The sequence below is a fragment of the Lathamus discolor genome, chromosome 1 (genome assembly GCF_037157495.1).
Source record: "Lathamus discolor isolate bLatDis1 chromosome 1, bLatDis1.hap1, whole genome shotgun sequence".
NCBI lineage: Eukaryota > Metazoa > Chordata > Aves > Psittaciformes > Psittacidae > Lathamus > Lathamus discolor.
Genome location: NC_088884.1, coordinates 55,120,728 through 55,146,056, shown reverse-complemented (window position 1 = coordinate 55,146,056; position 25,329 = coordinate 55,120,728). Strand labels below are relative to the sequence as shown.

General features: G+C 38.9%; 1 protein-coding gene across 3 annotated transcripts in view; it reads left to right on the top strand.

Moving 5' to 3' along the window:
- Positions 1-20,198, top strand: part of ANO2 (anoctamin 2) — a 167,655-nt gene extending 147,457 nt beyond the window's left edge. For 2 of the 3 annotated variants that reach the window (XM_065665065.1, XM_065665067.1), the window contains exons 21-25: positions 8,422-8,574; positions 8,702-8,754; positions 10,634-10,815; positions 17,057-17,162; positions 18,725-20,198. In XM_065665065.1, the coding sequence (XP_065521137.1) occupies positions 8,422-8,574; positions 8,702-8,754; positions 10,634-10,815; positions 17,057-17,162; positions 18,725-19,006 (776 nt within the window). In that variant the 3' untranslated portion in view covers positions 19,007-20,198. The remainder of the gene's footprint in view (positions 1-8,421; positions 8,575-8,701; positions 8,755-10,633; positions 10,816-17,056; positions 17,163-18,724) is intronic. The other variant, XM_065665066.1, reaches the window with a different exon arrangement.
- Positions 20,199-25,329: the final 5,131 nt, after the last annotated feature.

The window sequence follows — 25,329 nt, the reverse complement described above, 5'->3', positions numbered from 1 at the left end:
AAAAGCCACTGGAAGATTAAGGAGGAATCAGACTTCTTCTCACTATATAATGGGCTAGAGAATGCTGAGTATGATCTGTGATAGCTGAGAGGTGTGGCTGACTGATATAGAAACATGATAGAGCCTGGAGTGTGTTATGAACTAGAATGTTCCACCTTCCGAATATTACATGCTGCTGCTTTATTTCTTATAATTGTAGCTGGACCCAATTAAAGTGTTCAGGTGTGGGAGGAAACTCACATTGCATCTGAGATGATGCCGCCACCCTGATTTGAGATTTCTGTAGGAGATTACCCTTGATTCATTGATAAGGACACTACTTGGATGCAAAGGCTTTTCTTGTTGGAATAACTTGTAGTATCAGGGTCTAAGCTACTTATGTTATAAATCACTGGACACTAAGCCTGTGTTTTAGATTAGTCCCTTGTGCCTAGATCATAAACAATGTTGAGTGCCCCAATCTGCAGTCATTCAGAAATAATGAGATAGATGCCCCACAAATGAATGGATGAATTACTAATCTAAACATTTGTCTACAACACAAGAATTAGCTTCTCAAGTGAAGAGACTAGCTCACTGAGCCTTGTAGTGCACCACAGCAAGCTATGCCCTACCCGTGGGATAAAAGACAAATGTGCAGCAAATGAAACCCAAGCTGCACCTCCACAGCCTGCTTGTTGCCCCGGGTCCATATCACTGCACTCAGCTGTCAGATTCACTGTGGAGTGACTCAGACCACCCACGTTGGCAGGAAGCACTTTGTACAGCTCAGCACTGAACCTGTCAGCTGAGATTGCTGTGAAGGGCATCAAGCTGAAATGGTGAGGCAAGAAGCAGTTACACAGCTTATTTACCTGTTTTTCTAAATTTGATTTGGGAGGGGGAGGGAAGGGAAACAATGCAGCAAGTGCAAAGGAAGCTTTTTTTCTTTCACTGAGTTGCTTAAAAAGGCGGAGTGACTAGAATGTAAGGAGAGGTGTGATGCTAAGGAGGAGAAATCTGACTGCTCTTTCAGAACTTAGTTCCTAATCACACTGATTTACTCAGACATGCTCCCACTGGTATCAGTGGCTATCTGCTCAACCAGGAATGAAGCAGCTGAATAAAAAACTGTAGTCTGGGCTTACTGTAGCCTTTAGGTTCCCAATACAGATGATGATGGGGTTTCATGCAGAAACAGGCATAGATCTGTGTGTAAATATTTGCTACATTTAGGGTTGTCTTGCCAGGGTGCTCCTCCTTTTAAAGGTAGGTGGCATCTTTAAGACTACACAGAAAACCTCTGACCAAGCTGAGACTCTTGACTCTGGGTCTACCATTCTACAGGCTGTAACCTAATCACAGGCAGTCCTTGCCTTTTGTGCCTATGTAGAATCTCTTTGACTGATTTCTATCAAAACGGTTGACATGCGTCCTTTCTAATGGAAACCTGGAGTCTGGCCCACTCCCCAAGTGGCAAGTCATATGTTCTCTCTGCGTTCCCTTATTAAGCAGATTAGCTCTGATAAATCACAAGTCGTCTGAGGGATAATGTTTGTAGTGGTCTCAGGATGTATTTTGCAGTATGATATGACACAATTAAAGGAGATTTTGATGATAACTGTCCTACTTCAGTCTATCTTGGAATGGCCATTTAGCGGTTGGAACTAGGTGATCTTGAGGTCCTTTCCAACCCTAACCATGCTATGATTCTATGGTTTCAAAGCTGCTAAGATATTCTTTAGTTCTGATTTCTTGTATGAGGAAGCCTGAAACCTTGGAGAGATCAGAAAGGCCTACCCCCTTTATCACAACCATCTCCAAGAGGAAGAAAAAATGGGATATAGTTGGAAGTGACTCCCTTCTGCAGGGACAAAGGGTCCAATAAACCAGAGAGAACCTCCTTTTAGAAATGTCTGCTGCCTCCCTGGGCCCTGGGTTAAGGACATCACTAGGAAACTTCCTAGTCTGGTATGGCCCTCAGACTATTACTCAAGGGTGGTGGTGAAGCTATAATGCATAGTTCAAAACAGATCAAAAGAGGGTCTTGGAACATTTGGTAAGGGAATCTGGAGTATAGATTAGTTTTCTTTTATCCTTCCTGTTGCAGGCAGTGACACTGAAAGAAACAGATGGACACAGTCTGTTAATACATGTTAATAACACCAGCCATGGGTGTGTGGCTGGTGTCACCACCACACTTTTGAATTTTTCGATAATGGAATGGCCTAGATGGCACCAGGCCTGCTAGCCTTCCATCTTTCATAAAGGGGGAAGAGGGTCTTTGCTAATGAGCTAGTGAGGCTCATTGGCAGAGCTTTAAACTAGCCTGTGACAATCCATGGGATAACACACCAGTGTTAGAGGGATGGGGTGCTAACAGGGTCCCTTAGCCTGTTGCTCTGAGTCATGCTGGCTAGACTGGAGCACACTTGAAGTCTTATGGAGATGAGCCAGGGCCTGCTGAGCTAATAGGAGCCAACAGGGAAACATCAGTGGAATACTTCAAAGGAATTAAGGGGTGTTCCTCTAAGAAGGCGGCTCAGCTGACAGCCCATCTGAAGTGCCTCTACACCAATATATACACCAACACATGAGCAACAAACAGGAGGAGTTGGAAGCCACCATGCTGCTAGAAAGCTATGACCTAGTTACTGAAACTTGGTGGGATGAATCCCGTGAATGGAGTGTGGCCGTTGATGGCTACAGGCTGCTCAGAAGGGACAGGAAATGAATAAGGGGTGGAGGTGTTGCTCCCTACATCAAGAAATGGATGGAGAGTGAAAAGCTGCCTCTGAAGAATAGCCACAAGCACATTGAAAGCTTATAGGTAAGAATAGAGACTGACACAACAAGGGGAACCTTGAGGTTGCTGTCTACTACAGGCCACCTGATCAAGGGAAGTCTGTTGATGAAGCCTTCTTACTCCAGCCACACAAGGCATCACATTCACAAGCTCTCATCTTGCTATCAACCACCCTGATATCTGCTGGAAAAGCAGCACAGTGAGCTGTAGGCCATCCTGGAAAGCAGTGAAGATAACTTCTTAAGCCAGGTTGCCCACAGAGGTGCTAGATGCCCCATCCCTGGAAGCATTCAAGGCCAGGTTAGACAGGGCTCTGAGCAACCTGATCTAGTTGATGATGTCCCTGTTCATTGCAGGGGAGTTTGATTAGATGACTCTAAAGGTTGCTTCCAACCTAAACCATTCTATGGTTCTATGATTCTATGATTTACTTTTAAAAAACCCAAAGTCTGCAAGTCAGGCAGACTTCTATTGACTTCAGTGGCATTTTAAAGATGCCAGTGGTGTGGGAGGAAGAGGTTAACACTTCACCATGGCAAATAAACCTTTAAGTTTCTTTCTGGGGAAAGCTTTTGTGGGTCATTTCTTCAGTGAGCTGAACTCTGAATGTGATTGTTGTCAGCAGACTGTGCTGAACTTCTTTCTTGAATGAGCTTTGTCAGTCAATAGCATGTCTGCACATAGTTTTGATTTGCACCAGTGAAATTCCTGATGACTGTTTGTTTTGATATTATTGACTGATATATATATTTGTATTTTTTAGCAGACACTCTTCAGCAAAGATACTCTTACTGTTTCTGCATGATCAGAAAGTTTGGTTCAAGGAATTCTGAAACATAAATTGACGCTGTTAACATGTGTCAGATTTGTCATTAGTACTTCCTGTTTCTAAAACTGTGCAATGACTTTTGACCCAGCCTAATATACCAGACCACATGAATTCCCAAAGTATATAGCATATATAGCAGTTTCCTCATCCAGCTGGTAGCAAGGTTGCAACATGTGTAACTAGCCTGAAGTGATAGAGTTGGCAGCAAATTGATGTTTAGAGTAGCAATAAATATTGCTAATTAGACAAACTATGAAATGGGCTCCAAAGCCAGCTAAATTATGCATGTGAATTTCTGAAATTTATAGTTTTCTTGAAATGAAAATTACATCAGCGATGACTCAGATGTTTATTTCATTGAGTCTTCCCTTCTCCAGTCTAACTCGTCTAAGAGTCCAAAGTTCATGTGGCAATTAGTTGGAAACACTATTTCTCAAAGAGAACATGAACTTCAATTAAAAATCAAGGGCAAAACTCCCTTTTGAATTTGAAGAAGAAAATTATCAGATCCCGCATTTGTAGCTACCGACTACTGTAAGGATTAATCTCAGAAGTTTGGAAGAATTTCCCCTAAAGCAGGAAAATCCATCAAAAAGGCAATGTGTGAGGCAGGAAAAAAGGAAAGGAAAGGAAAGGAAAGGAAAGGAAAGGAAAGGAAAGGAAAGGAAAGGAAAGGAAAGGAAAGGAAAGGAAAGGAAAGGAAAGGAAAGGAAAGGAAAGGAAAGGAAAGGAAAGGAAAGGAAAGGAAAGAAAAAAAAGAAAAGAAAAGAAAAGAAAAGAAAAGAAAAGAAAAGAAAAGAAAAGAAAAGAAAAGAAAAGAAAAGAAAAGAAAAGAAAAGAAAAGAAAAGAAAAGAAAAGAAAAGAGAAAAGAGAAAAGAAAAGAAAAGAAAAGAAAAGAAAAGAAAAGAAAAGAAAAGAAAAGAAAAGAAAAGAAAAGAAAAGAAAAGAAAAGAAAAGAAAAGAAAAGAGGAATCATTGAAGAGAAACCTGCATTTTTGTATAATCTTTATAATGAGAATGGATTTGAAAATACCAACTCAGCCTGCTGTGTTTAGGCTTGTTATATACGTTTATTACCAAAAAGTAAAGTAGTAAGTTATAGCTTTTCCTTGGTTTATCAGGTAGGTTTGGCTATGTATTGAATAGTTCCTTCTTAGAACCTGGAAAAATGGAGTGATGGCACAGGAGTGATTCTTCCATTGTTTACTTCCAGTAACAATGGAAGTAAATCCTATGACAATCCTATGACAAATACTACTGACACAGAAGTAAGACAAAGGCACAACAGAATCTTAACAAATTACCTTCTCTTATGTTAAGTTTTGATGTAAAAGACCTAGGTTTATTCACACTATTCAGTGTGTAAATCTGGTAGAACCTGAGTAATATTCCCCATGGAAGGATTTACGCTGCTCAAGAATACTAGCCAGAACTCTCCAGATCCATAATTTAAAAACCTTGTTCTAAATTCTTAATCATAATTTGGAGGACAGAGTTAGAGGGACAGTGTGTGCTATGTCTTTGTTGGCGTTGGGTTCTGTTCAGGCCCTGTGCACAGAGGAACAGCTTCTGTGAAAAGTGAACTTTTGAGAAGTGCTGTGGTCTGAGAGACTTCTCCTGAAGCTTTTGTTTTTCACAGTTTTTGTCTCAGGGCCAAGCCAGCCTAAGCCTGGATGAGGTGTTGCAGATGTGACATCAGGTGTTAAGGACCTCATGAGCTGTCTTTGCCTTGCCTCTTGCCTGCTTAAGTCAGATAGTAAGGAAGACTTGAACAAAAATAGTTTGGTGGTTTGGTTATTTTCTGTCATTGGAAATACAGTCTGTGTCACTGACAGCACATCTTGTGTCCTTCTTTGATGCCCTGGGAGGAGTTATTTCCCATGTGCTTGGCTTCCTCATATACACAACCTGCAATCATTTTCTTCACTAGCTTGTGCCATGAGGCTGGGTGATGCTCATTTCTGTTGTCTCCAGGCTGGCCTACCAGGCAAGTAAGAAAGCTATGAAAAGGCTGATTGTCCAGAGGTCCAGCTCCTTGCACAGTTCTCTTTAGTTTTTTGGCTCCAACCTCAGACGAATAATCACCCAACTCAGGTAGGCTCCTATATGGAGTCATAGGGTTATAAATGAACACTAGAAGAGCTTTGTGTAGAGAGCTGGTGGTATAAGTGTGAATGCAAAAAGGTGTCTTGGTGTCAGCTGTCCTGGACGGAACAGTATTTATGAGTGCCCTAAAAGTATTCTAAATGTTTCCGCTGTGATGGGAGAGATATCCACAGAACTCTAGGATGCTGCAACTAGGTTACTTCTGTGACCTGAACTGTAGAGCTGACAGTTCCTTTGTAGTCAAAACAGCTTTATTTATTTTTATTTCTGACCAAACTAAACAAGTGCCTTTAAATTGTTGAGGTTTACAGAGGCTACTTGTTTTGAATGATGGTTTGCTAGTTTACTACTCAAGAACATCTAAATTATGGCATGGTTGGATTTGTTTTCATGGGGGTTTTGCCTGTTTTCTGCATCATTCACACTTTCGTAAAAAGAAGGCTAGAAGACAGAAGAGATTTCAAGATGGCCACACAAACACTTCTGGCATAGAGTTTTCTATGAAGACATATTTCCAAAATTGTCCAGAAGTCCTTTGCATACCTTGAACATTCTTTCATGAACTTGAAAAAAAATTAAACTGCATTTTCCCAGGCAATGAATAAAGGGGCTGCAAACAACATCAAAGCAAATGCGTGTGTGGTTTGTACTTAAAGAATACCTTCTTGTTTTTAACAGAATCCTCCCAGCTCTTTTCCTGCTAAATTCACTTAAAACAAATAAGACGTATTCTGGTGCTATGTATTTTTCTAAGCATTTCCCAGATTTTTTTGGCATTAACATCTGCTTTTATTTCCTTGTTAATTCTTTTTCCTGACTCAGAACATAAAATATTCAGGAAATTATTATTTCAAGGTTAGGATGTTTTTATGCTTTGAAATAGCTCCATCTAAGTGTATGATAGGATATGCTCTCCATCTCGAAGCAAAACAATGAGAATGAAAATCAAAAGGCCATATACATGTACAGAGATAATACTTTACTGTGAAAATATATCGTAAACGAGAAAAGAAAAGCTCAAAAGTCAGAAGAGTTGCAATCTGCACACAAAAAAAGATGCACATAAGACAAGATCCTGGAGAAAGCTGTTTTATCAGTAAGCTGTAGGCTGTGACAGGACTGCCTAAGGAAATTATTTTAAACAGTTGTAATATATTAGCCTCTGATTTTCACAAAAAGTGCAACAGATTCCTCCCAATAGTGGAGAGGGAACTTGTACAGGGATTTGCCTAAAAAAGAAACCACAATGAATAGGGCCTCAACACCTTTTTTTTTCTATACTACTACTTATTTAATTGTGAGGTGTAAATCACATTTAGATTTATTTGTTTAATCTTATTAGGGTTACTGTCTATGTGTTTGGGCAGCATGCATTTTGGTTTGTTTCTTCTTCTACTTAGTTTTCTGGGGTAATAAACCTCTCCCACTTCCCTGAAATATTACTTTAAATAAGGTAGCATTTTTACAAGGAAATGGTCCGGTCTCATGAGTAACATTCACTGCTGATTCCTCCTGCTTTCCATGGAAGACACAGACTTTTCAGACTGTAATTATACCCAAATGAGATTTACCCAGACAGGAGAGATCCTGAAGTGCCACTGAAAGAAAGGAGAATTAAGGATACCATGGCTGTCACCCCCCCCCCCCCCTTCCTCCCCAAAGAAGCTTGTTTAGAGGAACTTGGTTTTCTGCTACATTATTCCATGCATCTCCAGAGCACTGAGACTTCTCAGAAAAGCACAGTTGTGTCAGCATTATGCTTTTGCCGGGTGGCATCAGTTCCTTAGCTGTTTAGAAGATAATTTGTTTGCATGGAGACAGGTCATCCCATGCCCTAGAAAATAGGTATAATTCATTCAGAAAATAAAGTGGTCTTTTTGTTTAGGTCATTATACAATGGGTGCTGAACTGAACTCTCTAGTGAACTCAGTCTGGTATTGGGAACACTTTTTTTCCCCTGTGGAAGAAGCCAGGCTTGTCAGTTATGTATCTGTTCCAGGAACCATGGGGAACTTGGGTCTGTACTTCATTGCAGTACTACCTGTCCTTTAGCACTAATGTTCTTTCTCCCAAGCTACTTTATCCACATTGAAGATGCAGAAACAAACAAAAAAAAAAAGTGACAATAGCATTTAAGCCCCTAGGACTTAAAGAGGAAGATTTCTAATTCTGGAGGGTATAACTCACATAAGGAGGAATAAAAATGCTATATGACGCCAGAGGCTTATGCATACACGAAGATACTTACCCTGATACTGCTCTTGACAGATTGCCACCAAGTTTCCCAAAGGAAGCTGGGAAGAAACAGTGACAATTTGTATATATGCTCCTCTTGCTTGCTTGTGTATCATTTTACTTACAGGCAAAAGGGCACGGAAGAACAGCGCAGTCTTAATCAGTTAATTCTGTGTAAATACAGAATAATACACTCCAAACTCGTTGTCCTTCATTAGATTTATTATTCACTTTGTGATTGTGCTAGAGACTGGAAGCATTATTAGAAACATTCATAAAGCATATTGACAAACCTTTCTCTCTTTCATAGTCTTGTTTTGTGATATTTATTACTGGGGCCAAGTTGTGAAGTGGTTTTCTGGGTTTTGTAACCCACAAAGCTCATCATCAATGATTTGCTGTCAGCTGCATTTACCAGATCTCTTTAGAAGTCATAAAAAAAACCATTGCACGTTTCTCTTCCAGTTATCCAGTTTGGCTTTGTCACACTCTTTGTTGCCTCCTTTCCTCTGGCACCTCTCTTTGCTCTCCTGAACAACATCATAGAGGTCCGGCTTGATGCAAAGAAGTTTGTTACTGAACTGAGGAGACCAGACACAGTAAGAGAAAAAGATATAGGTAAGTAATAAAAAAAAAAAAAACCAAACAAACAAACCCCCTCAAAACTGAAGATAACACCAAAAATTTCATAAGATAGAGCAAAAATGGTAATAAATCCTTTAATGAGTTCTATTTTCACTTACAGGAATTTGGTATAACATTTTGAGTTGTATTGGAAAGCTTTCAGTTATCATTAATGTAAGTATTCTGCTATATCAGATTCTAAAGATGATCTTGGGAGCTTATACTGTCCCCAGCATGATTTAAAAGTGAAGTCTTGATGGCTATAAAATACAGTAAAATTTAAATTAACTGGTTCATTCCTGTGGAAGTGTAAAATATGATTTAACTACCAATAAGATCACCATTCACTCATCTCATTCCTTCCTTGTGTTGCATAGAACAGGAAGTCCAATTCATATAAGAATAACCAGTGAAGGGGATGTAACCAGGCAACAGTCCAGATAATAGACAAAGATCAACTTCTTTCGTACCTATGCCTTTTGCTGCTACTTTGCTAGTGTAACTGCTGGTATGAATAAAAAGGATGTAAATATATCATGTCCTAGATTATAGGAACAGAAATTTCTTAACCAGATAGCACTAGCATTTGTTCTGCTATATACAAGTATGGTTAATCCCTAAACATAATTTCTATCACAGAGTATTTCTGTAAAAGTAGCTTTTGTTTTTCCTTTGAGTTGGGCTACACACTCCCCAGGATACAAAATCTTAATGGAAAAATATGTTCTTTTGTAGAGAATGAATGATTTCATCAACATAATGTGTGTCCAGTATACATATATACTGCATTTATTGTTCTACATGTATTCCTTACGTAAAAACTTTCTGTATATGATTTAAGATAAAAAAGACTCTGCACCTAGGAGTTCAATTATAATGCTATCTAGTGCATTTTGAATCACAGATCATAAACTCATAGAATTTAGTTTGGAGAAGATCCTTTAAGAACAATGAATCCAAACACAAAATATCAAAGATACCAAAGCACATTAAAAAAGCAGATGATTTTCACTATTGAAGGGGAAACTTGTACAGAAGTGATACGCAGTTTATTTAGCACAATAGCTTCCAGCACAACAGCACTCTGTAGCAGTATGTAAGCTATCATTACAACTGGGAGAACTGTAATGCCTCCAGAAAAGCAGTGTTTCTGATTTGGGTAGAGCATTCTTCACTTACGGCTCGGCAATTTCCAGGATTTAAGGTAGGAAATGTGTGCAGCCCTGCACAAATCCATAATTTTGCTGTCAGGCATAGATCTGAGGTTTCCAGCACTGATCTGTGCTGCAGCCTCTCAGTCTTATCCAAATATAGCTTGAAGATTTATGATCCTTGATTATTTTCTGTGTCAAACAAACTCTGAATATCTTTATTTCCTGGGGATTCCATTAAAGTATCAGTTAGATGCTTTTTCTTGACAGAAATGTAAATATATGTATATCCAATTTAAAAAAATACTGAATGCCCACATCTGCTTGTCCATCTGAGAAAGACTAGTGCAGAGGAACTGTTTAGCAAAATGTAGTTTTAAACAAATCTAATGAATTCCTATTGATATGAGCTAGATACTTCAGTGTCTGGTTCACTTCACAATTATACCAGTTGTATACCTGCATGTCAGATGTGTGGTACAGAGGGGGAAATGGAAGACGACTACCTTACACCCAACTGGTTTCTTTCAGATAATGTGTATCTACATCAAATTCTAACAGTTAGCTATTATGTCCTGTTGTAGTTTTTTTAAACTAGTGATAAACTTTCTAATGGCTCCAGGGATGGAAATAGTTGGAGAAATGTACATTACATTAACTGCATTGGATACTTTATGCTCTAAGAAATGCTGCACTTCCCTAACTGCTACATTTCCCTAGAGAGACAGAGCAGGTTACTGTGCAATTATATATGCTCTGTACCAGGTCTGGCTATTTAACTCACACTTCACTACTCTACACTTAATTGAATGTGAAAATTAAAATTTGAATGGACTTAACCTGAAGCACATTAGACATAGATTCATGACACTGTTGTTTGGTTGGCTTTTTTTGTCTCTCAGGCTTTTGTAATTGCTGTCACGTCTGATTTCATTCCACGCCTTATGTATCAATATGCATACAGTCAAAATGGAACCATGCATGGCTTCATCAATCACACGCTGTCATACTTCAATGTCAGTCATCTCAAGGCAGGAACACAGCCAGAAAACTCCCCATTTGCACAGGATGTTTTATTCTGCAGGTAAAGTACTTCTAATGAGAGTTTGCGTAGTCAGAGGGTATTTTGTCAGACAAAACTTTTCCAAGTGGGAACTGACAATATTTTTGGCTTTGAAAGGTTGTTTTAATAGTACAGCTTTTAGAAGGTCTTAGAAGGGTTTTCCCAGTGCATTAAAAGGCAAAAAAAAAAAAAAAAAAAAGAATTTCGGCAGACTTACTTGAATAAAAATATCCTTTATTAAAAGACAGAACTTTCACTAAAAACAATGAGTTTTTAAAGCAGACACCCACTGATTAGAACCAGGCTTTCTTTTTCTTTGTTAAGTTCAGTGTTTACTTTACAGAGTTTTCAATATGTTCTGCCCATCTTTAAAACCTGCAGCATTCCCCATCTGCATGTCTTCTATGTTATATTCATCTTTTTGGACTAGGGAAATAAGGCTTGACATCCTTCAAAATATGGTCAAAATGTCTAGCCTAGTGCTCCAGTTGTACAGATACCTATGGAGTACTCCAAGTTTGCATGAGAAATCACTAACATGGTTCCAGGGCTCACAAAGTAACCTTACTTTTTAATAAAAATATGCAGAAATTCAAAGAGCTGTTTTCACCTTTTCTTGCAATACTGACCAGTGAATACTCAGATACTGGCAGAAAATACTGCTAGTATTGTAGATATTGTAAATATCAAGTAGTGTTTTCTGGTTAGAGCTTCAGAATTCTTTTTTCTTTCCTCCCATTCACTTGTATTAGTTGTCCTTGATAAATCTGCATTTAAAATATAGATTTCTTCATTATTACTTCCAATAGCCCTACATTCTGCATGTCTGACATTCAAAGTTTCTTAAGAATTTGTATTTACAGAGTGGAGAGAGACAGGTAAGGCAGCTGAAAGGTTTTTGTAGGGTTACTATTAAGTCATAACTATTAGTTTCTTCTACAAATCAGCAAGAACAGCTCTCGGCTTGATGTAGAAGGCTTGTAACTAATGCTTCTTAGGATGCACATTTTTGTGCTACCAAAATCTTTGTCTTCAGGTTAAAGTTGGGGAAAGAAAATATTTCAAACAAATCAACCTTTTTTTCATTAAAAAAAAACCCCACATAATTCAAATATTTCTAAATATTTGCTGATTTTACCCTTCTAGAAATAAATTAATTTAGAAAAATAATGACTTAAAAGCAAAGAGAGAAATTAATTTTGTCATTATCCTTCTAACAGGTGCTGTAAATCGCCCTTCAGAGCAGTACACTTCTTTTCACTGATTATTTAAGGAATCACATTCTAGCCAGGTTCCTGAAGTAGGCAAAAACTTCCCTTGCTTCTGAATGACTGCACACTTCTAAATGTAGGCTACATACCTACCTCCCATGAAATCAGTTTTTTTTTCCATTCTGATTTTATTAGGGAATAAGATGTTTTGCTCAAGTAACTTGAGAAGGGGTAGGTGGAAGTTCATGAGGCCTACAAATCAACGGTCATCTATGATAATATATTAAATATTGTAAGGTAATAATTTTCAAGAAAGAAGTCCTAAAATAGGCATTCAGTGTAGCTTGCACATGTTTATCTTCTGCTGCTGTGCAAGCACACTGTAATCATACTTTGGACCCCACTGATTTTAAGCAGGGTATTTATCTCACCCAACTATAACCCACAAAAATTATTCATCTCAGTTCCTTCACTGGAAGAAGCAGAGTAAATGTAGAGAAATCTGGCCCCCTGCTCTTAATGAAGAAATAATGAAGAAATAATGCTCTTAATAAAGAAATAATGAAGAAATTTATCTGTGATTCTGTGAAATTTATCTGCCCCTGCTGCTCTTAGGATTGCCTTTGGGATGTACCTACCTTTTCACCTTGAATACAACAGAGGCTAGGTGCACACATAAGACTCCTAATTTTGAAGCAGGTAAAGAGAGAGAATATTGGCTGGGTCATCACGCTCAAAGAGTTGGGGTCAGCTGATCGATGTCCAAATGGAGACCAGTAATGAGTGGCAGATATGGTAAAACACCTTAAACCAGGGGCCTGTCCTTTTTGTCAAAATGTTATTCCCTCTGAACTCTGCTATTTTCCATTTCAGTGTGTTGCTATAAGTTATTTTTAGTGTACTATTAGATGTGAGAATATGCAGCACCTCTGTACTTTTTGGTAGACTTGTAAGACTGTGAAAAGCTTTTCTCCTTTCAGTTGCTAGCAATTTTTCATTTATAGCCCCAAATTAGTGTTTTCCTTCAAGAATCTTGATCCATATAGTTCTCCTACTTTGCTGTGACTTGGCTACTTTCACTTTGCTGCTTTTTACCTGGTCTCAGTCTCTGGCCACTATTTATGATGTATGACTGCCAGTGTATTTGGAAATATGTTCAATCATAACAGTGATTAAATGCCCTCCTCAGACTAGAATGGATTCAACAGAGCCAAAATAAAGAGAGAAGGGAATAATCTACACTAAATATAAAAGTGGTCCCTGCCTGATAATATCAAATCTATGTCACTGAGGGGAAAAAAAAAATAAAAAAAAATAAAATTGATAGCAAAGAAGGGGCATATGCTAGATATTTGACCATGGAGTAGTCTGAATGAGAAATAACTGTGAGAGAATTTCTGTTCCATTATCCTGAAACAATTAGGAAAAGATGTCAGCATTCATATTCACTGTTTCTCATTATCAACCGCCTCATTTGAATCTTATCAAAATCTCAGTTTTGGCCAGAGCCATCACTGTGATAAAATATGGGTTATCTAGCTTGTGCCCCAAGAGACAGGGAACAAACACTGTCCCTTAAGCTGGAAATAAAATCTGTTTTTCTGTTTCTGGCAAATATGTTGGGAACAAGCTGACCTCTTTTATTCTTAGATTTCTGTGACCTCTGGAGATAAATGTGGTTACAACAAGCCCGCATTTTGCTCCTTACGGGCATTGAGAGAGATTAAGGTATCTTAAAAATAACCATAACAAGCCAGAAACAACTCTCCCACCAAACATCCAGAAAACATTCTTTGAATATTTTGGGCAGCATTTTCTAACAATGCTGTGAGCTCTTTGACGCTGCTTCCAAATAAACATTGCTCTAACACCATTCTGACGCATAGCATTAGTTGTAACGTTGTTTTTCAGAGAAAAACATTTGTGTAGCTGAAGGCAAACTCAAAGCAAATCTTGTCAGGTTATGTGACATTTTTATTGGTTTAGCCCTTTTAATCTTTATAATCTGGTATGGTGTTGGAATACATGAAAGCATGCTGATCACACTGGAAAGAAGAAAGCAGCAAATACAGAATCATTAAAGGGACTTTTCCCTTAACACAAGTCTGCTCCAATATTCAGCAAATGTATAAAATGTCTTTGAATGAATTAATTTTCTTAATGCCCTGGGGTCTGTCCTCTTTCTTTTCTCAAAATGTTGTTCCCTGTGGGCTCTGCTAGTCCCTCTCATCTACTCCTAGTGATCAGTTGTGGATTCTAATGTTTTCCCCTGAGCAATTCTTATATACTCCTGCATTGCTGAAGCACCACTTCCTTCTAATTCAGTCATGTTTTTTTCAATTTCTTGTCAAAGACCAGCTGAAAAAGTATATCAAACAGATCAGCTTATTTGGACTGATTTGCATTTCTACCTACATATACATTTTGATTTTTTCCACCAGGGTTTACCCATGTAATATACTTGGGAAATATACTAGCAGAATTCTCCTAGCTCTGGCTTCAGTTCCGTTTTTTCTAAGTCTTGCCATCTATACATTCCCCATCATTTCTGTGCTTTCAGTGTGCATTTTTCTTTTTTCCCCTCAGAACTTTCCTGTGCTCAGTTCATAAAGCACGTTAACTACTTCACCTTCTTGTCCTTTTTCAGTGGAAGTAGAGTTGTTTGCTATTTTTGAAACACTGTAGTCTATGTAGCAGGGGTCATTTGCTGTTCCTGGCATACCTGCTGAATCAAATATTTAAAGCATGAAGAATTGAAGAGGTGAGGGAAAAGATGGTCTTTTTTTTTAAAAAAATAAACTATATGTGGATTAGAAAAGCACGGACTATTGCACTTTGAAGTCCCATGTGCCATAGAATAATTAAAAAGGGTGGTGGGGAGGAGGCCCAGCCACCTTGTCCATAGCTCTGAAAACATCTCACTTCACCATAAATCATTTGTTAGTGTTCTGTTGAATGTAGATTTCAGCATCATAAGCAGTGTGATTTCCATCTGAGCCAGGTGAAATTTCCATGGGGTTTGATGTGCTGCAACACTTACATAGTTTGTGAAGCTCAGAGTACATTAAATGGAAACCCCACCACATTTGGTGACCCTTCCAGGTGAACCTGGGATCCATTTCAAGACTGCGACTGATTTATAGTGCTAGGCAAAATCCACCACAAACTCAATGGTTTTCGTTGGCTTTGATGTTCAAGAAGATTAGATTCAAGGGAACTGACTCTGGCCCTTGCTGCAGCCCCTGTGCACAGATCTGAGCAGCATGCGAAAGCCCACACTGTACAGAAAGGTACCAGAGTAGGAATGTCACAGTGCAGGCACAGCACAGGACCAAACAGGAGTCCTGTGTAAGACAGGACAGAGAGCTCAGCCACTGTGCATGCACCATTGAATAAAACAAATAATCAAGGGTCTAAATGTGTCAAAATAGTGCTTCCCCGAATTAGTACAGACCCAAATTTGAGTGTTTTCTCCTCATCTCCATCACCTCTCTCCCCACCGTGAGTTGTACATTGTGTCCTTTGTCTCCAGAAGGTGCAGCACAAAATTACATCCAGCATTTCAGTCTGAATTTCTTGGCGGGGAAAGAGCAGGATGTAGGGGCTGTGTGATTGAAAATGTATAATTTAACATGCAAAACCATGCAGATAGAACCCGAAGGTAATTTTGGTAAGCGCACCTGCAAACTGGAACTGACAGATTTTATATATGAACCTTCTCCATTATCCCCCAACGGAGGCTTTTCCACAGTCTAATGAATCTTACTGTCAGGACGGGTTTTGTGGTATTCAAAACAGATTTTTCCCTCTCTTAATTTCATCCCATTACTCCTAGTCAAACATTGTGAACAGCACTAAATTATCCCTTTCAGTCCTAAGGGCACAATTTGTGCATGGTTATCATGTCCAACTGTGGCTGCTGCTTACCAAAATGTGCTCTTCTTTAATCCTTCCTGGTGAGCCAGCCTCCTCAGCCCCTGGATTGTTTTGCTGAGCTGCCTTCAATTTGTTGCTACCTTTTTCTTTTTCCTTTATTTTTTTTTTATTTTTTTTAACTCTGAAATCCCCACAGCTGAATGCCTGAATGAAGCATTCCAGGTGTGGTTTTACCTGAGCTGTTCAGAGAAGGGCTAATACCCCCCAGCACCATTGTGCCTTTTGTTTACACATCCACAAGTCATACCGTCCTGCTGCAATATTTCAGACTTGTGCTAACTTGCTGGCTACTGTAAGCTCCAGGCTATGTTCACTGCATTTTCTTTCAAACTCTATCCTTTCAAAGATCCTTCAATTGTTTTGTTTTTAATTATTTTCCATTTCCCCAGATTATTCTCATTGTGTTTCCTGTCCGTATTTCTTATTGCTTCCCATGTTTCCTGCTATTTGCAAAACTTTCCAATTTAGGAGTATCTGTGACTTTTATTAGCCTGTTGTTTACTTCCAAATGATTGATGATAATACTAAAATCACCACTCTATACACCAAACCACTAAGGCTCTGTTTTATCCTGTCTGAGGCCAGACAGTTAATTTAGGAAGTGCCCTACCCATGGCTCCCCCTGTTGTTAATGCAATGACAAGAACCACCAAAGAGTGAGTCAGATTTTATGTGGGCTGAATTATAACCTATATTAATCAAGGTTTAGGTGAGACGAACACAGGCTTGTCTCCTTTAGCGTGAAAATGCCTTGAACTACCTCTGTGCGTTGATTTTGACACTTTATTTCCTCTACACTGAGATCAAATTAACATTAAAAAAGAAAAAAAGAAAAGGGGGACACTTGTAAAGCCAGGAAAATCTGGAAATTTCCAACATTAGAACAATGTTCTGATTTTGGTTACAACTGTGAAAACCAGATGAATCTTGCTAAATTCAGTGGAGATAGTCCAGCTCTAATTCTGGAGTTGTGTTTCGTAATAAGGAATGAAGCAGCAACATCTGGAGGATTTGATTCCTTAGGTTTTGTGACTGGAAAATCACGTTAACCAAAGGAATTGGTGAAGGAGGAGACTGGTGGAACTGTGTCATAACTGAGCTGTCTCCATTAACAGGTTCAAAGACTACAGAGAACCACCTTGGTCCCCAAATCAGTATGAGTTTTCTAAACAGTACTGGGCAGTCTTATCAGCTCGCTTGGCTTTTGTTATCCTATTTCAGGTAAGTTTGTTGAGTTGCTGCAATTTCAGTCACAGAAATATCATAACAAATGGATTGAAATTCATGTGCCAAAGAAGCCCATGTCCAATAGAGCTTTTCTGTTCTCAAATACTCAGCTTGCATCCAGCCTGCTGAGGTGCCAGTGGGCTGCAGCACAAGTTCTCTCTTTGGAGCATTGCAGAATACTTCCTCAGGGGTTTCCTTTCCCTTCAAGGAAGGGAAGCTTCACAGCCTGTGTTAGGCCCTGACACTAACAGTAATACCTAAAATGCCCCAGGTTTTTGGATGCTTCAGTTAAGTAGACTTTATCAGCTGTTGTTACTCTCAGGGGCACCTTTGAACACATAAATGCTGTATAGGCTTGTTAAGTGCTGTACTTTACCTAAAGCAAGAATCAAACAGAAATAGTAAATCCTCCAAGGTCTTTTGCTACTTTCTGCAAGTAAATAAAGTAAATTCTCCCCAGTGTGGAGATTTCATCAGCAAGGGATTTACTATCATGACTTGCCTTCCAAATGGCAGAAGCTTTCTACTCTCCTCCATGATCTGGGATACCTCCATAGTCAAACTGGCCCTACCCCTCATATTGAAATCTTCCTGTCTTTTCTCCTCACCTGCCAAATATTCCTAAGTGTGACCATGAGTCTTGCCATCTTCTGCTTCTTTTTTCTGTCTTTGTCCTGTTCTGTAATTTTCCACCACTGGCTGCTAAACATTTTAAACCAACTGGTTATGCTGGGCTTCAAATAGCCTGCCTGTTGTTCTGCCAGAGTACATTCCCTGACTAATTAGCTCCATTGTCTTAAATGGGGACAGAGGATTCATGCTAGTAGCCTTGTCAGCAAATGTTCTGACACATTTTGAGGCATTACACAACACAGCAGTTTTCAAATCATTATGATGATAATACAAACCTCAAGGTATAATTTATCTCTACAGTTCACAAACAAGGAGAACTTCTTGCCTAGTCTGCTTCCCTGCCTCTGTATTATGAACATCACCTATGATGACCTTGACACTTGAGGTTCAGGGTTGTGGCTTGCATGGCGCAGAGTGTAATAAAATCCTACTTGCCAGCAGACAGAAGGATTTGAGGGTAGAATGACCACGAAAGTTGTCTGCTGTCTGCCCGGGCCATATTGGAAACACATGGGTATGGTTATGTTGGAGAGTGCTTTCACTGATGTTGCCATTATAGTAATCGACTCCAAATTCAGTCTCAATGAATTTGGTGTTGAGAGCCTAGCAACTTCAGACACCTGTAAGGAATAAGGCTGTTTTAGCTACTTAGGCAATGAATCATTTGATGAATCCAACTTCTTTCCCATCTCAAACCTAACAGAAGCATGTATTTAATTTGGCATCTCCAAAGAGGTGATGGTGGTGTTCGCAAACATGAGCTGTTTCTTGAACTCAGGCCTTACTCAACTGCTTAATATTGCATGCCATCACCAAAATGCGTTTGATATTTGCCTCATAGCCATAGAAAAAGTTTGGTTTTGATCTAGTGTGAGTATTTTTGATTTTTCATACTTGCTTCATGTCTGTTGTTGTGTTTGCAGAACTTGGTGATGTTCCTCAGTGTTCTGGTTGACTGGATGATTCCTGACATCCCCAAGGACATCAGTGAACAGATCAAAAAGGAGAAAAGTATGCTTGTTGACTTCTTTCTGAAGGAAGAACATGAAAAACTGAAGCTGATTGAAAGCTTTATTGCACGTGACAAGGAAAAAAACAAAAGTGGGACCAAAGGTGGAAAGATCCGGGCTGCCAGCTTCAGCCAGTTTAACCGAAGTCCAAAAGGCAGCTTTGCCTCCTTTAGCTCACAGCACACAGAAGTGTGACTCCTTAGGGAAGAATTACATACTGTGCTTACCTCTGTAATACCTGCTTACTGTGTGACATGCTTCTGTACCTGGAGCAAGGTGGGGAGAGGCAGTCAGACAGAGAGCAAAACATCGGCTTCTTTTGCTTCCTTAGAAACTCCATATTCAAAGTTCTTTGTCACATTTTATACACTATCTGAGCTGCAACATTTTCAGACTTCATCAGTGCAACATAAGGGCTATACTGTGGCTGTAGCTGGTCCTTGTGGTAATGCATGTGAGTTGAGTAGGCATGCAGGAATTCTCCTCATTCATGCAGTCTCCACAGTAGGACCACGACCATCGCTTTTCCTGCAGACACCCCATGGGCCACAGGGAATAGAAGGGACACTCCTGCTCTAGTATCTATCTTTCAGCAGATCTGACCAATCATGGTGAAGTGCACGCGACACATGTTGTCATGGCTTATAGCTGCCAGCAGATGGTTCGTGTACATGTGAAGTCTCAAGTCTTTGTGCCTTCCTAACATATACTGCCACATGGTGCTGTCTCTGTAGGGCATGCAGGGCTGATGTTAAGGGCACAGAGCTGTGGGAACAGAAGCAACGAAAATCACTAAGCACTTTCATCTACAGGTATATTATGTTTCACTTAGCAGGATCTTGAATGCATGTGCTAATGAGCAGAGGCCACAACATGTGCATCAGAATGAAGTAAAGCTACTAGAACCAGGGAAGCTCACATTTATTCATTGCCCTGAACAAAAAAAAACCCAAACCCTGCATGTTTGATTCTCCTCTCACTTAGACTGGGAATCCAGCCAGTATCAAGAGGAATCATGCCACTAAACCAACACCACTGTGAAGCTGACAAGTGAGAATGGAATCAAGACCTGTAAATCATGTGGCATTTTCATGTACATTGCGCGTAAAGTAACAAAAGTTGCTGCGGTTGTGCATTTACTGTAAAGTAAAATATTTTGCAGAACTACATCTCATTGAAAGATAAACATGTTCACTAACCAAGCTTTCATCTACAAGCATTTAATGAATAACTTTATTCTGTTATGAATGAAAATAAAACTTTCTTAAAAAAATCTGTTTCTTTTACTGCAGATTCTGTTTCTAGCTTGGCTTGAAATTGAGTCTGGATAAAAGATTTTGTTCTCATTTTGTCTTCCCAACAGTGCGTTCAAAACTATCAAAACCCACAAAACAAAGAGCAGGCATTATATACAACATGATTGTTTAACATTACGATGGTGATTTATATATTTCTGAAGCCTAAAAATTTCATTTTTCTCTTAGATGGAAAGAATATTTTTCTATGAGAACTTTTGATAGTTTAATGAGAGATGTGAAAATAATTGTGGTGGGGTTTTTTTTCCCCCTCATTTACCGCCTAAGCTAAAGAAAATGAAAATGGGAGAACTTTCAGGGTGGGCTGAAATTAAAAGTTTCATTTTTAGCATTTCCTTTAAGGTTATTTATCCCTTGTATATAGTAGATAATATTTGAAATTATAACCTTAACTTGAATAAGATTGCAAATTTTTAACTTTGTTGGGAAAAAAAAGTCTGACCTCTAAAAATGTTTTCTTCTCTTTCTACTGTCAAAATTAATTTGCTGAGTTTTAAATTAATTCAGGGAGAGTTCTTCTACCTTCTGAAGCTGTTTGGTTTGTTTTTTTTTTGTTAATTAATAACAATTTGCTAGGCATATTGCCCAGATTTCAGTTTGTTTATATACACTCAACACTACAAATACAGCTTGTAAATGTGCAAAAATATGTAGTATTACAACGCTTCTCCTTTTTTTGGATTTACGTTATCTAAACACAATGTACTGAGTATAAGCTATTTGCCATGTATATATTTGATGTTCCTAATTGACTGAGACAGTAAAATTGTAGGAAAACAGTGTTCTTGAACACAATTTAAGCTTTTTCTTAGTATAAATACCTTACAGTTACCTGTGGTCATGCGAAATACGCACTTGTCAGGCCCTTAAGTTGTGTTGCTACATCATGGGGATTCTCAGATGATGGGATCTGCATGGACAAAATATAGCTCTTAAAATTTGGGTTGGTTCCCTCAGCAGTCACCAGAGAGAGAAAGATACCACCAGCCAGATACTGCTCCCATCTCAACCCTGCTTTCTGACATGGACAGATGGATCACCTCAGAGGATGCCCATCTGCTTCTCTTCTCTGTAACAGGAGCCCAAACATCCGCTTTTTACATTATGCACTTGGGCTACAGTTTGCAGAAGACCAGCACCTAACCTTCCAAGTCAGAGTGCTTAAGATGTTTAGATCTCTGAAAGAATTAGTGACTGCTAGATTCCCAATTGATAATGCTTGTTTTGTTTAGTTTTGATTTTGCTAGGTGCTTGACTGAATATTTTTGTTAAGAATTTGGCTGCCACCTGGTAATCTGTAACAGGGCTGAAACATAAACCTTTATTTTCCCCCTCTAATATTAACATTAAATGAGGGCACTGTATCTCCTCAAAACCAAATTGTCTCATTTTACTTTCAAAAGTCCAACAAGACCTTTTGAGGATTCATGGTCTCATATATTAAGGCAGTCAATACTAATGACATCTATTCCCTCATTTATACTAGAGGGTATTCTGCTGGTGGATTTGGGGATTTGGAACTGTCTATGTTTGTCTTTTGCAACTCTAGGGCAATAAGTGTTATGTATCCAAACAGTAGAAATATCAATCTTGCCAGACCTTTTAATTATCATAATGGCCCTGTTCTCTATCAAGGGATATGGAAGTGCATGCAGAAATGGGTTTAGAAAGAGGCTGACAGTTACATGGCACCATTTTTTCCAGTGGCTTGCTTGAAGAAATATATTCAGAGTTAAGTTATTTTTCTTAAATAGAACCATTTTTGTACACCCTCCCTCTACCCAGGAAATAGCCTCTTGTCTTTTTAAAAACTGCGAGTTACTCAAAAACAGTCAGAAAAATGCCATCCCAAAGTTGAATGCACTAGGCTGTTGTTGCACAGAATTTCCATAACAAGCAACTGATATGCTTGCTGTGGTCCCAAAATGATAATGTGTTTCTAGATTTCCTAGCAAAAGGAACTAGAGAAGCTGGCAGACATACACTGATGCTCTGAACGTTCTCCTGAGGTTTATATATTTCACCCAAACAAGGCTGGGAAAGTGGCATAACAGCAATCACGGCTAACGTCCAGATGGGATCTACCACGATATCACAAACAGCTCAATTATCTTTATCTGTGATATGGTTTCTGTTTTTCTCTTAAACTTGAGAGTTTCATTCACTGGGAATTCCTGCAAGTTTGGTGCTTGACTCAGGTGCAGTCCCTGAGGATTGCATCCTTTGTTACATTTCTATGGCAATCTTTGGATTCTCCTGACACTGCTTCCCATCAGCCCCTGTAATTGTAGATCACTGATCAGGCATTCATTCATTCCCTGTTTCTAACTTATCTCTTTTGGACAAAGCGAGACTTTATCTGATCCCTTTTTATCAGCATGATACTTGTAAGTCTACCCACAAAGCACCCCTTACCAGAAGTTACGTCTCAGAAGCAGAAAATGACTTGTTCAAGAGGCGTGCATGGAAACTTCTCTCTAGGGAAGGAGAGAACAGGGATGCAAGCAGAAACACAAAGGTAATAAAACCTGTGAGCTAATGGCACTCCTTGCTTTTGCAATGAAAATGAGCTAAAATCTCTTCAAACAGAAGGAAAAAAGTAAGCAGACAAGAAATGGCATAAATGTGTCTGCACACTTATTTCACAATTTCATAGCTCTTTGGACTGTTCCAACTATGCAGTAAGTGAAAACCCCAATTAAAACAAACAAGCAAACAAATGAAAACCTACATGCCTTTGTGTATGAGTAGCTAATGCCACACTGAGTGCTACACTTAGTCATAAACCACCATATCCACACTCAAGGCTTCATTAATAGGAGTTGCATTAATAGGAACGTACGTAATTGCATATCTAATCAGAACAGTGTGAATAGTAACAAAAGGGAGGAATGAGGCTTGCATAAAGCCTTAACACAGGTATAATTGGTTGTGACATTGTAATTATCAGGCAGTGTAAGGTGTGTCCACCTCTCTGTGCTCAGCAGAAGCTTATGGTGGTTGAAAGAGTTTGCTGCTCCACTTGCCACAGCTTCTCCACAGGACTGTTGGCACAGCTAGTTTCAAACAGCTTTTGGAAGTTATTTAGAAAAAATTGACCCAGACTTGAAGTGGCTCTCTGCTCCTGAGTCATGTTATACTTAGACACCATCAGCCACAGAATCCACCTGACCCATGCCGGCTGATGAACCCACTCACAGTGGTTATATCTAGTTTTAAAAAGGGCTTTCAGGAACTGAGTGAAGCTGCAGAAATGTTAGCACTTTCTGTCATGCCTTCCTCATGCAGACTTGCCTATTCTTTTTAATCATTGGCACTAGATGCCTTTCTTGTTGGGTATTACTGGCTTTTCAGCCCTCAGCATTCTCAGTATGTAGAAAATACTGGTATCTAGACTTCTGCAATTTGACCTTTCATGACACTCAAAACTAATGAAATGCAGTCCAGAAAAAAAAAAAAAAAAGAAAAGAAAATGTAGCCTATGTGTACGTATGTCTGTTAAATTACTGCTTGGAAATACCCAACTCAACATGCACAATATTTACCTCTGTCAGCAATAAACTCTTCTGACTACAATAATATAGTATCTGTTGCTGTTATGCAGTCTCACCCTTTAATTAGGCACAGATGGTCTTCGTATTCCCCATCTGGTCTAATTTTTTGCTTTTGAGAAAAAAATATGAACCAGTTTTGTTTGTGACCTATTCTTGTAGGCAAATTCCTCCATACCATATACTGGTTAAGACCATGCCTGTTCAGTAACACAGGATATACCAGATATATTTCAGATATACCAGTAGAAAGTGCCCTTATTGCACTTAGAGGTACACAGAGAGGAGAAGCGTGTACATCAGAACTCCCAGTTCTTACCTTGTGAAGGACAGCAGTACATGGTTCATCTGAAAGACCCAGAGGCAGTGGAGGTTGAAGAATATTTTTAGCAAGAAAATGAGTATAGATTCTGTATGCCCTATGTGCAAACTTTTCAAGGAAGGTTCTGCTTTAGTTATTTCCTAAATGTATTTTAACCCTTCTTAAATCCCTCACTACTGCCAAACGCCTGAATATTCCCTACAGTTCTTGTCCTTTGCCCATCATCTGCAATTTTACTTAATTATTAATTGATTATTAAATTATTAATCATGGCATTAATTAACAGGCTGCTTCACTGCCTCTTTCACACCACCAATGAAATTGTCAAAATCAATCAGATTCCGTAGCAACTCTGAGACAGCCTGATAATACATTTTATTCATACATAATGATCTAATTAAATCTTTTTATTTATGTGTATTTTCAGTCTGCTTGTCAACACAATCCTGAAGCTTTTTTTTTCCTGATTCTTAAGCAAGTCACTAATAATGACTCTTCTACTCACATGGATAGCATTTTCTAAGTTATTCCCACTGATGTTCTAGTTCTACAGATACAGATTTAATGAGCAAAATTATTATTATCCCACGGTTATATCTATCTCTAATATGGCCACTTGAGACAAGATCCCCAGATTCAAATCTCACTGCAAGCAGTGGAATTCTTTTGGCTTCAATATTGCCTTGATCAGAGAGTGTTTCTTTGCAACTCTAGGTACAGCTTTCAACCAGTAGGGTAGAGAAATGTGCATTCACAGCAAGCTCTTACATTGCTATGGTCTTTAACGAGTCCCACTATGTCAATGCTATGGAAAATGTGGGCAGACAGCAGTTTGGGATTTGACCCTGCATTTTCCTCAGATGGGATCAGCCTTCAAAACTCTCTAGCAATTTTGTCTACATTCATATTGATGTCTTGTTAGGGCTGGCTTTAGTAAACTCTATTTTCAGAACTGTTATCATTCTGAGTTTCCATGTGGCATGGATTTAAGGCAGACACAACTATGATACACTTTCAAAAACCATGATACTTGAATTTAAATATAGAAGGAATGTTGATCAACAGTCTAGCTAAATCTATGTATTTTATGTAAGATACAAAACTTCCGGTGGCAGGGTGCATATTAGCCCATGCTATAGTGTTTGATTTCAGTAAGTTCAGGGTGTGAATAAACAGAAGACAATGTGATCCATCTTGAAAAGGCTATTGCAGCCTTTCCATGATGAACCACACATTTTTGGGAAAGACAATTCTGAAAATGAAAGTCTTTAAAACTTGGAAGAAGCTAATTACAGAGGTGGAACTAGGGGAGCACGTGAAGCTGTGAGA